At 40.8% G+C, this 12,809-nt stretch overlaps 1 protein-coding gene across 1 annotated transcript in view; it reads right to left on the minus strand.

Annotated features, from left to right (window-relative positions):
* Positions 1-1,050: 1,050 nt before the first annotated feature.
* The window catches only part of tshz2 (teashirt zinc finger homeobox 2), a 39,061-nt gene continuing 27,302 nt past the window's right edge, over positions 1,051-12,809 (minus strand). The window contains exon 2 of the mRNA XM_071915209.2: positions 1,051-4,769. Coding sequence (XP_071771310.1) covers positions 1,732-4,769 — 3,038 coding nt within the window. The 3' untranslated portion in view covers positions 1,051-1,731. The remainder of the gene's footprint in view (positions 4,770-12,809) is intronic.

A 12,809-nucleotide genomic window follows, 5' to 3' on the forward strand; every position in this document is an offset into this window, starting at 1 on the left:
TTCAAAACGCAAACAATCAAGAATATTCTACTCTTTTTTTCATAACACGCTGCCATATCTTAAGAACAATGCTTGCTTCGGTTTAGAATAAGTTGCTGTTCTGAAGCATAATGGCTCTACAGACAAATCAGAGATCCATCGGTGAAGAAAGGCACTAAATAATTTATAGCTTTAATCTGCTCACTGAGGTGTGTGGTCTTTGACAGTAATTATAAATGCAGGGAGAAATTATAGCTGAATACTTTAACTGCATTAGGAGTCATCTGATGAACAACGTGATTGCCTGCTCATTTCCAACAATAGGGGGCAAGTTGGTGTCACAGTATTCAAATCACCACAGTGCCCATGTGCTTTTTCCCATTTACCATCAAATGTCAGTTGCCTGTTATAAAATAGAGATTTGATGGGTGGAGGTAATTGAGGACTTGATTGCTTGAAAAGAGATGAATTGCGTAAAATGTTTATGAATTTAGAAGGCAATTATTTTTAATAGCTTAGAAATAATAGAGCTGGAGGAAATATGTTTAATTGTTATGATACCATCATGCAGCAACAGCAGCAGCATTCACAGGAAAGCAATAAAATCTGACAAGAAAATATATCTTTGAGGTGTATCTAAAATTCATAAGGTTAGAAAGAGAATGTGGTGTATGGTATTATCAGGATGTTGTCCTTTGTCTCATAAGCGTTCTGCCTTTATTTAAAAAACAAAAAAATCTGTGGGTGCAAAACATTTTTTAATGGATAAGACTTGCAAATTTGCATGTAAAATAGATGGTGCAAAAAAATTAAATATGGGGTATGATTTATGTTAGTATAATGTATAAACTTAAATTATTGTTCTTAGTGTCTTAATATAACATAAGATATCCAAAAGGTCTGTTTCTTCAGTCAAATGAGTCAAGTTTGTATAACTAAATATTTTAAACGGGAAAATCTGTTTCTCAATAATTTAGAACCATACACTCAAGTTCTTAATTTGGAGAAAAAAAAAGCAGAGACGACTTGCAAAATAAAATGAATACAAGCTGTTATCAAATGTTAACTCTTTATTTGAATAAGTAAAAAAGGTGCAGGTATCATTTGTCTTGCTGTTATCATTGTAGCATGAAACACACTTTTTTTCCCTCTAAAATATATTTACAAGTGAGATATCCTTGTTTTCAAACTGTCTAATTTTTTTTTTTGAGTCATGTACAGAATCCGAGTCTAAACTGGTGATTAAACATTTATTAAAGTGCTTTTTTTCTGTTCTATCATTGCAACACAAAACATCTTTACATAGCAATACACTGTACAGTTCTGTATGTGTGTTATCATGTGGCTGGCTACCTGTTTTAACAGCTGCACATTTATGCAGGTGTACAGTATCACAGAAGTTGTAAAGTACAATTAATTCATTACTTTGTCTTTGAAATACAATTGAAACTTGACATATCATACAAATAAATAGTAGTCATAGCCAGAGCTATTGCATGCAAACATCAGCAATTATGTTTCTTCAAGCAGTAATACATTTCATTACTGGTGATGCATTTGAGCAGGGTGCAAAAGTATCTTTTAGTGTTTCCTTATACGATTTCTAACCAGTGTGTCTTTGTTGTACTCCATGAAATGTTTTAAATGTCATAATAATGCACACTACACAACGCTAATTGAAAAATGGTTGAAATATCTGACCCGTGTATTAAAAAAAAAAAAAAAAAAAAAGTGACAATAATATGAAAAACTCTACTCCTTGTCCATTTCCACATATTGTGAATGGTTATCAGGGGATTTGCTGTGAGTTTTACTCAAATGGAGTTTGACTGCATGATTACTGGCAAATGTCCTACAGCAGAGCTTACATTTGAACTTAGAGTCAATGTCCTCGTCTGTGACTAGTGCCTCTGTGGCTCTGACACTGAGGGCCTTCGACAGTTCTGGCTCCTCTACCTTCGTCTGGTGCTCCACTGGCATTTTGCACATGTCTTTGATTTGGAACCCAAGATGGGATTCCAGGTGGGAAATGAACGCGGGCGGTGACCTGAACTGGGACGCACAGTCATTACAGTAGAAGACTGGGTGGCCGGTGTCCATGTTCTTCAGAAATTTGGTCCCACCAGTTTTCCGCAGTTGGTATTTTACATTTGCTAACCAATGGCTTATGGTGGTCATGGACAATCCAGTGAACTTGGAGATGTGCATACGTTCCTGAGGGCCGAGGTCTGAGAGTAAGTACTTTCCCTCAGAGGTCTGGAAGAGGCTGGAGGCGAACTGAGCCTGCAGGATGAGAAGATGGCGGGGGTTCCAGTTGGACTGTCTACCTTTACGCTTGTGGACAGAGTACACCTCAGCGGACACATCCTCAAAACGCCTGACATCCGATTCCAGTTTCATAGTGGGGATCCTTGATGGTATGGAGGGTTTCGGCGTGGTGGCTTTCGGAAGAACTTTGACCATATCGGCAATGTCAGACAGAGCGTATTTCTGTGGCATTGGGGTGGAGGGCTGTAGTAGCGAGGAACCCGGCTTGCTGTGTTTAGATTTTGTCAAGTCTATCGGCTGGTCATCATTAACAAAGAGGAAGGTATTATCAGGCCTATTTCTAATAGGGTTTCCCAGCATTACAGCTGGTTTCTCATTGCTACGGTTAATTTCAGCAAAAATAGACTGGGTGCGTGCAGATAATTTATCTGCTCTTGAATTGTTGGGCTTATTTGCTTTGCCCAGATGATTGTTCAGAACTGACTGCAGTGCACTAAGAGGGTTTATGCCAAGTATATCCGGAGTGTCATTGAGAAGCTCTGAAGTAGTGCTGCGTCCATTGCTGGCAGAAGGGCTTGGTGTCTTGCCTCTGTCAGAGAAATCTGGGCTCAACTTTCCTTTGATCGCTTCACTCCCTTCATTCACACAGTCTGCATCAAGCTTTGAAGAGGAAGAGGAATCATCCTGACAATCGCTGTCATCATTCTCCACCAGATCAAACTTAATATTCTGACTTTCTTTACCATCGCTAATGCCAACCTTTTCTTTTTTGATGTCCACATTTTGATGCTGTCCCTGGGGAGCCTCAACTCCCACAGCACCATGGTAAAACTTCCCCTTTGGGGCAATTGGTCTCAGCTTGTGGTTAAATGTCTGCTTTAGCTGAATAGGGGGAGATGCAGAGAGAGGGGCGCTTTTGATGATCCCAGAGAGTTGATAGGCAGCGTGGATGCTGGGGTAGGCACTCCAGCTCGGTGTCCCTGTTTGAGCTTTGTTGATGGCAGAGGCCACTGTGTTGGCTAAAGATTTAAGGATGTCCCCTCCTCCACCTGAGCCCTGTTCAAGATCCTCCTCACGGAGATAAGGGTACTTAAAAGCTCCATTGCCTGCCTTTTGATCCTCGCTCTCCTGCTTGTCATCTTTAACTTCAGTTTCTTCCATTTTGTCTGATGTACCTTCCCCCTGGCTATCCTTCTCACTGTTCCCGGGGGAAGGATTTTTTGGAGACACCTTTTCTCCCTCAGTTTCACCGGCAGCAGGCTCAGCTAAAACCTGCATCTTCTCTATGGCCAAGGGGTCAAGAGCTAACTGTTTACCCTTCTTAGAGGCTGAGTTTGTGACTTTGATGAAGTGTCCAGTAACCATCATATGCGTGGTGAGTTGCTGAAGGGTATCATGTGAGCTCCCACACTCCATGCATTTCAGAATCTGAGACTTGCACGTCTCAAACTGCCAAGTATAACTTGCCCCATTCTGATAGCCATATCGATTGTTGTTAGCATTTGAAATGGCAGCCCGTTGTGCCTCAGTGTAGCCAGATACACCAGTAGTGGAGTCAGGGGAGCAGGGTCTTGCAGCTTCAAAGGCCCGTTTCTTTGCTGGTGGCAACAATTTGGGTGTGATTACTGGGATAGGCTCTTTTAAAGGCACTTTTTGGTAATGCTTAGTTTTAATCATATGGACACTCAAATCCTGAAGTGAGTCAAAAGAATGGCCACAGAACATACACTTCAAAACTTTCTGTGCGTCCTCTTTCCCTTCCATGTCTTGCAAATTTCGTTTCCTTGATTTAGAGGATGAGGCAGAGGAATTACTCTGTTTGCTGTGGTTGTTGTCCTGATAATGTCCGCTCTTGTTCATGTGGACTGTCAGCTCCACTAGAGTGTCATAGGCAGCGCTACAGTCCTTACAGCGAAACCGACTGGCTCCCGTGAACACCGACCCACAGGCCTTGCTGCTTTGCCTGTACAGGTGGACAGAGCTGAAGAGGTTGGGTTTGGACATAGGCTTTGGAGAGAGAGTCTGCTGCAAGGTCTTAGAGAGCGCATCCTGGTGCCAATCAAATTCAGTCTTGGCGCTTCCGTTGGTGCTGTCACAGTTGGCTTTGCTGGTGTTTTTGCCTATTTTCAAGTCCATTCCAATCCCTGTCCAGTAGGAATCAGAGAGAAAGTTTGCATAGGCTGCCCTCATTTTCTCCAAGCTGCTGTTCATCTCCTCTTTATGTTTGGAGTTGCGACTTTCGTCATCCTTCTGGCTCTCAGGTGGTGAGGAGGTTTTGAAGTCTGAGAGTCTGTCACTGCTGTCGCTAAGGCGTGACTCCAACTCTGCCTCTTGATTGGAAAGGACACTAATGGGAGAGTTCTGGTTGCTATAAGTGTTAGTGCTCTTGTTGTCTGTCTCTTTGTCCTCAGACACCTTGGGGCTGGTCTTCTCGGAGCATTCCTCTTCAGTCTGAGTGTCATTCTCTCCATCTTCCTCAGTGATGGACTCATGAAGAACAGTGTCATCATCGGGCATGTACACTAGAAAAGAAAGAGAGATGGAAATTTATGACAATAGAATACTTTTAGAGTAATGCAATTTAAACAATTTAGCATTATGTTTATAATTTGTCATGTATAATACACACATAATATATAATATTTGGTGTGTTTCTCTTTTATATACAAGTTGCAATATTAATTTCCAAGGTATAATATTCAGGCAAATTACATACTACATAAAGCATTTATTTTTGGAGAAGTCACAGAGGCCACTCAAGACAATATAATGGAGGCTCTTTTGTGCCTTGAGAGGTGCAACAGTATGGCTGGACATAATGTCTTTACTAACAGACTGCTGCTGGTGTAACGGCACCATGTGATTCACGACAGGCCATTGACTTAGTGCTGTGTCCAAGGTTTCTCTGGCCTCATGTTGAGATGTTTACAACAATCATTGGCCACTGAGTGACAAAAGGCAATTGATTCTTCTGGGACTTGCTAAGTGTTATTGCAAATGACCTATTCCACAGTGATTATGGGTGTCTCAAAACTGCAATGAAAATGTAAGCCTTCTCTTTTGGGTCATATCTCAACTTCCTTGAAGCCACTCTATTTTGCACATTTGAGCAATAGCTTACCCACAAACTGAGATATTCTAATATCCCACAAGTGCTTTATCAATAAATTAAAAAGCCTGACTACAGAAGATGAGGGGGCATTACTTTGCAAGACATCAGCAGTAAAATGAAGCAGACATTTAGCCACTTATTAAAAGGTCTCAATATTTAGTAATTCAACATAGGAAAACTGATTTTGTTGACAGCAAAATAAAAAAGATGTTGAAAATGCGAATGGTGGTGGTGATGAAGATGTTGATCATGCTGGTGGAAAAACTGATTTAATTATCAGTATTAAAGCTACACAATTATACAAAATTTCAAGAGATTACTGGCAATCTGTCACGTCATTATATTTTCCTTGACAGTCTCATAAACAGCAATTACTTCTTTCATTATTCACCTGTTCATTCTCCCAACTCATAGAGCACAAACATTATTGCTTCAATTAACAGATAATTAAACAACAGTATTTCTAATTGACACATTTCCCATCATCCAATTAGTGGAAACTCTGATTCAGCATATTAGGTTTTTTCATGGGGCTGGAAGATCTGCTCGACATAATATCAGCACAGCTATGTAAAAATAAATTGTTCTTTCTACCAATAACTGTTTCAAATAATTTTCAATCTAACCACCACATCAACAATATCACAACAATGTTAGCCTATCTTGTGAAGACATCCTGCAATAAATGCAGTTTGTCAGTGTTGTCACATATCTGAGATATTTTACGCCTCGCAGTCATGTTGGAAAATGTGCATTTTGGGAGCGACGTGGCAGATGTGCTCTGAGTTAAATATGAATAGGACATAACAGCCCTGTCCAGGCACTTATGCATTTCATGTGGTTAATATTTCTCTTTTGAATAGAGGGCACTCCATGAGGGGATGGCTGGAGCTGAGCACTCAAGAGTTCCACACTGGGCGGCCCATAGAATGTCTTCCTTCTTCGCCTTCTGAAAATAAGACTTTTTTTTTTTTTATCAATATTTCACAAGTGCCTCAAGAGAAACCCTGGAGGTGAATTGCTTGCCAGTTAATGGACGGAGATGGAGATGGGATTCGGACTTTCAAAACAAACATGGAGAATGGGGCCCCGTGAACAAGAGGCTGCGCACACACCCAAGATCCCCAATGTGCTGTGACCTTGATCTACCGCAAGAGAGATGTTTTGATTGGCCAACCGAGATCAGTGATGGCCTCCAAAACACCCTTGATGCTGAGGGGGAGAGTTGTCAGAGTACAGAGGTATGTTTTATTTATAGTCTTATATATAGTATTCACAGTGAAAGGAGAACACCATTGGCCATGACAAGCTTCCAGTTGATGTCTTCTCTTTTCAAAGTCTTCGCAGACTGAAAGATCGGTAAGCGTGGACACAAAAGTGGGAAGATGAGCATTTTTCCAGTCCAGTGATGGTTAAATGGAAATGACTCATTCCTAGTATACAACATAAAAAAGTCTATTTCCTACATATTTTATGTTATTTAAAATTCACCAATGTATGTAATTCAGTTTCACCTACCCTTATAGTAAAAAAAAACTGCATTCCCTAAAGAAGACATGGGCATTTTCCAAGAAATAACCACTTAAAAGTAGTTCTATCAATATTCATGTGTATATTTGTGTCTTATCTCAGTATTAGAGGATGGAATTGAGATTAACAGCTGCCTTTCCTGCTGTTCTATGCCTTTCTATCAGATGCCCTGAGTAACAGACATCCAGAGGCACCAATTAACCTTCTGGCAGGGATCACTCCAAGATACCCGCATGTCGAACTCCACTTCTCACACCATTTGTAACTGTGCTTTGCCAGCCCTTGGTCTACCACAGCACTGTATCTATGCCAAGCAGCATCGCTCTTTAATACAAGATCAACTTCAAGGGCACAGCCACTTATGCAGGATGGTATAACCCAACAGACAACGCCTACACAAGATCATTGCATCATGATGAAAACAAGATTGTGAACACTGCAGTCAAGTAAGCTGTCAATACGTTATGTGGAGCAGGAGTGGTGAAAGTACAAGAACTTGTGCCTCATAGTGTACTCCAAAAGGCACAGCACTTAGTTGATCGTGGACACTTTTTTCATGAGTTATAAAAATGGGAAAGTGCCTGCTATGGAAATTTTGTCTTGAAGTCCAGGGAAGGCAACATCCAGCCTAACTAGCCTTACAAAACAAGAGGCTGGCACGCCACGCCTGAGATTTAGCATGTCATAAACTGCTGTAAAGCCTCCAATCTGTGTCACTACAAATTTATATCTTCAGACAGAGATATGCAAAGGTCAAAAAACCTGAGGTGTCCATCATAAATCAGGCACTTGAAGTGTTTATAACATTTATCCGTTAGAACAGACTCTTGGCATAGCAAGGCCTGGATTTACAGAAGCAGCAGTCCATTTCTGAGCCAAATGCTTTTTTCCTACATCTTGAGAGCCCAGCTAACCGCATAGGCAATAGTAGATTACATTTACTGCTACATCAACAGCAGTGTGCTGTCCAATTGGATTCATCCTAAAGGCTTACATGACAATATATTCACAAGTGGACTTACATGTCAACTTAAAGCATTTGTATCTTCATAGAGTACAATCCCCTTTCCCTTATGTAAGTGAGTCTATTCAAAATGTGTCAATCATTTTAGAAATTTGTGTGCCGGTTGTAAAAGGGCATTCTGTTTCCAATATTAACATGCCAGTAGAAACTTTTGTAATGGTGAGAACATCAACATTTATCCCTTGGAAGGTCAACATTTCCTTCATTAATCTGACAAGCCACAGAGAGTTAGCAGCCTGAGGGGCTTAGCTAATGGACAGCTGCAATACCCAGTGCAGGACTTTGTGAGTATCCGAGGTAACACTATCTTCAGAGAAGATTGGGTAATTCATAGGTGCCAGTGACAGGTCTGCACGTCTGTGCCACTTTCCCCAGTGCTCTCTGGTTGTCTCAAGCTACAGTTTTTGCTGCTCGCAAATCAATATCTCTTTTTACTTCTCATTGATTGCCTAGCGGTGGGACCAACCTAAGCAGGACTGTTATGACATTTCTAGATTTCCCCCTGTCCTTGGAACAATCAATTACACGCGCATGGCAATCAAAACCTCTTTGCAAAATGAACCTGCTCCATGACATTTTCATCTCCCGGATTTATGCCATGTAAAGAAAAAAAAAAGGGAAAAAAAGGAGGCCTGCTGTATAGACAGAGCACACGTTAACAACGCAGGTCAGGCCCACTGAACAATCTCCAGACTGTCTCAGCAACTGTCACCGGTTTCCCCTTCCTGTTTTCACACACATGTAAGCAATGTAGCCAATTAGTTGTCACTGTAGATTTTACAATAGTTAGTCACTATGCTCATCTGTAAAGTTATAAATAGGTGTGAAACGCCAATCAAAAAGTGGTTGTGGTGGGTGTGCAAATCATAATTTCAAACAAAGGAGTGAAGTTCTTTTGTGCCTTCTTTTTTGCAAATAGAGGGTGGTGTTTACACAAGTCACCATAATGTGATAGCTTCAGTGTGCTATCATTAGAATGAGACACATATGCCACAAGGTTTAATTTTTGACAGTGATATCTGACTAAGTCAGGTGAGCACTGTACGTCAAGATCAAATAGATACACTGTCAGACATCCAGATGATAGTCTGATGACATATCTGCAGTTAATTCTTGACTGGATCACATGAGAAATGGTGAAGCACTAATTCTGGGCCCTGGAGCGATCTGTAAAGATCTGTAAACACCTCTCTCTTCATTGTTCCTTGTCAGGAAACACAGTCTCCCCAAGCCCAAGGACACTGCAGAATAAAGAGAGAACTATCAGATTCAAGCTGCTGCCTTTGACAAAATGTGTCTCGGGGTTAATTGATATCACAGAATGAAATAGTTTTTGACTGCGTTTTTAAATAGGAATGTGTGTAGAGTGCATTAACTCCCATATGACCCATTATTGTATTTCAACACTTTGGTCTTATGAGATAAATTACTTCGCAGACCTCGCAACTATGCAGATACACAGCACAGTAACTGACTCCAAAATATGCTATATTTAGTATGGATTTTTTTATTTCTATCAATATTGTGGTATATGTTATGCCAAAAACAAGACAATCCATAGATGAAATACTGTGAAGCAGGGTTAAAAGCAGCCCCATACCTCCACAAAGTGGTTTTACTGGCTCTTTCTGAGGGTTCTACTACAAAACCATGAGACGGAAAGATTAGTGTTAATTTTTGTATGCATGAAGGAGATGTTACTTAAAGCGCATTACTTACTTCACTAAACACAAGCTATTCATGCAGATAAATGCCTTGCTTTCATACACCCTCAACTTAAATATTTAATAGTCTAATATAATCAAATAGAAATTCACATCCCAAGGAAGACATGGACAACTTGAAGACAGATTGTGAACAGAGCAAATGGCACAATGTGCTCAGATGGACCCAGAGCCAGATTAATATGATAGGATCACAAATATGACACCATATCCTGCCATCTGGCTGTTCATTTGGGCAAAAATGATCACAATAATTATGGCAATTAATCAAAAATGTTTTCACAACCAACATTCTGTTAACTAAAAACACAGAGAACTTTGGAATGCACAATCAAAATCCAACACAAAACACAAAAAAATTATCCAAAGGCAGTTCACTTTGCTACAGCCTTTTAGTGTATTTACTTTGAGATACAGGATTATTTTTTATATCATAAGACAAATGTGGGAATTTCTGAAAGTCTGTCCCTGCATGTTATATGAACACTAATCATAATTTTTACTGAGCCACATCATGTTGGCCTGCCTAGCTCCAGGAATCCCTTCCCTCCATGATGTCACCGAGCGACGCTGCTCTTTTTGATGCCTACTAGAAGCTTCTGCTCCGAGACGCATCACTCGGCCCGCTGCCTAATTGGAAGTGAGCGGTGGGAGAGCATTGCAATCTGCACTCCAGCACCTAAGTCATCACTTTGAGCGTGCCACAGCCGCCGCATCACATGCAGTTGCCTGGCGTTGCATCTCACCAAAGGGCCCTCCTATCAGGACCAGCAGAGACAATTTTACACACAACATTCCCATCCTCTCCGGCCCCCGATCACACAGAACCAGGTGGATATTTACTACATATATTACTGTTTGGTTGCTATATTAGACATGAATAGCAACAAATAAACCTGTCTTGTAAAGGTAAGGAATTATAAAATTAGTGGATACTAAATAAGCTGTTTTGAAATGTTTTGTTCTCATATTACCAGTGTATTAAGTGCTAAATATACCGTACACAGTATGACTATTCAGCATTTACAGCTAACAAACAAAAGTAAATAAACTGTATTTGGTAAGCATGTGTAGGATAACCTTACAACTGAAGAGGCTAAAAAGCCACAGTGTATATTTGTCAGATTACAGATAATCTTTTCTGCCCTGACTGCTACAGAGTTACAGTTGGTGGAGCAGAAGCAGGGTGGATTCGGCTCCAGTGTATTTTCCACTAGCAGGAGGGGAGCAGCCTTGCGCTGCTCTGTCACTTGGTTTCTGAAGAGCCCGTGACATGGCTCTCCAGGAGCGACATGATGAGGTCTGATGGTTCCTTTCTGCAGAATAGCAGTTTACCCCTCATTCACCCTTATCAGAGAGTGAACCCATCATCTTACAGTACGCCACTCAAACCGCCTCGCATATTGGAGCTGACCAGTCAAGCAAACAGGGCGGTACTAATAAAAGACCATCTTGCTTCGGTTCAAATTTCCCTGATTGAATGTCAGTCAGGAATGTTTGCGTGGCAGCAGGGAGGAAAGTGGGCCATCGTTTAAAGGACCACTGCCTTGCACACATAAGGCCTTTGTTCTAGCTTTATGAGACGCTGAGCGGAGGGTATGATGACCTACACTTGTCTAACGTGCTGTTTGCTTTTCACGCCCCCACTAGTCCAACTAAATAAATAGCATTTCAATTCTAATTCAATCATTGCCTCTTATTTTGACTGTAAATGTTTGCTTCATCATATGATTTTGTTTTGTTTTGCATTTGACTGAATTATGCAGGATTAAATTGTTTTTCAGTATTAAATTGGAGCTGCATTTCCTCGCGATAGCATTGCGTTAATATATGTAATGTTATTTCTTGATATGATTTAAAACCATCAGAGTATCAAAACAAGCAGCCGGCAGTGAGTCTCCTTCACTCCTCGCTCCACGGGCTGCTTGTTCCACTTTGTCTTCCCTGGAGATTAGCGGACGTATATACAGTACATACAGTCCCTGCATCATAAACTTTGCATGAACCCTAAACGCTGGCCCTCCCAAACAACAACAGCCCTCCATCAAGGTCAGGCCTTGATGAATCTGATAGCGCAGCTGGAAAAGACTGTGTGTATTCTATTAAAACAATCTGCATTTCACTAACTCTTCCCTCCCGCTCTGTCCCTGTATGGATCTTTCATTAGATTCTGGATGGGCTCCAGCCAAAGCTTTCCTTGTACAAGCAGTTTTATGCAGTTTTCAGCAAAGGGAGGCATTTTTTTTTTTACATTCCAAGTTCATTAATAGTAGATTGCCACTTTTTCCCTTCATTAAATACAATGAGGCTACAGAGTAAATTTGCAGCTGAAGCGTGGTACTGTCAGTTTCTAGTGGGACCAAAGGCTGCTTCATGGCAAGCATAAAGGGAGAGAAGCAAGCCCGCCAAACCTGGAGCTCTGTGGGACAAGACGAGCAACAGTAAGAAAGGCAGAAATGCTTCAAAACACCCAGCTCCCTCCTATTCAGATTCATTTTAATGGCAAATTTGTTGTCAAGTGTCCTCTGCAAAATGATTAGGGCCCGCTGTTTTCTGAAAAGTGCAAACTTCTGGATTTGCCTGGTGCGCATTGTCACTTTGACAGCCCATTCTGAGAACAATGGCTGCCCAAATAGTGAAATGTGTTGGCACCCAATAGTTGAAAGTTTCCCCTCAAAACAGGCTTTCTGCTGTTTGTGGGTATTCTGCTGTGTTGATATCTAGATGTTGATTAGAATGAAAAAAGAAGCCAGTGAATTGGGCTCCCCAGAGTAAGCACATCAACCATTGTAAGAGATTGACAGTCTCTCCATTGAGTCAATTATTTCTGTTCATAAAACCTATTCCTATAAAGACTGGTTAAAGACTACAGTCATTGTTAGACTGTGTGAATTAAATTACTAGTAGAATTTACAGAAAACCAATACCATTTAGCGGCAGGAGCTGCCCACTTAGTCTTGGATTTACTACATGGAATAATTCTAAAGATTATCATATTATTTCTTTTAGCTGGTTATAGTTGAATTCTTCTCAGAATGAATTCAGAAAAGACATAATGTGCAGATAGTCTAACCTAGTTACATGGGCTTTTGTTGTAAGTGCAACTTTGGGTGAATTATCCTAAGGTCATCTGCAATAAGTCAAACGTAATAAAGCCCAAAGCAGCACGGTG

The sequence above is a fragment of the Centroberyx gerrardi genome, chromosome 14 (genome assembly GCF_048128805.1).
Source record: "Centroberyx gerrardi isolate f3 chromosome 14, fCenGer3.hap1.cur.20231027, whole genome shotgun sequence".
Classification (NCBI taxonomy): domain Eukaryota; kingdom Metazoa; phylum Chordata; class Actinopteri; order Beryciformes; family Berycidae; genus Centroberyx; species Centroberyx gerrardi.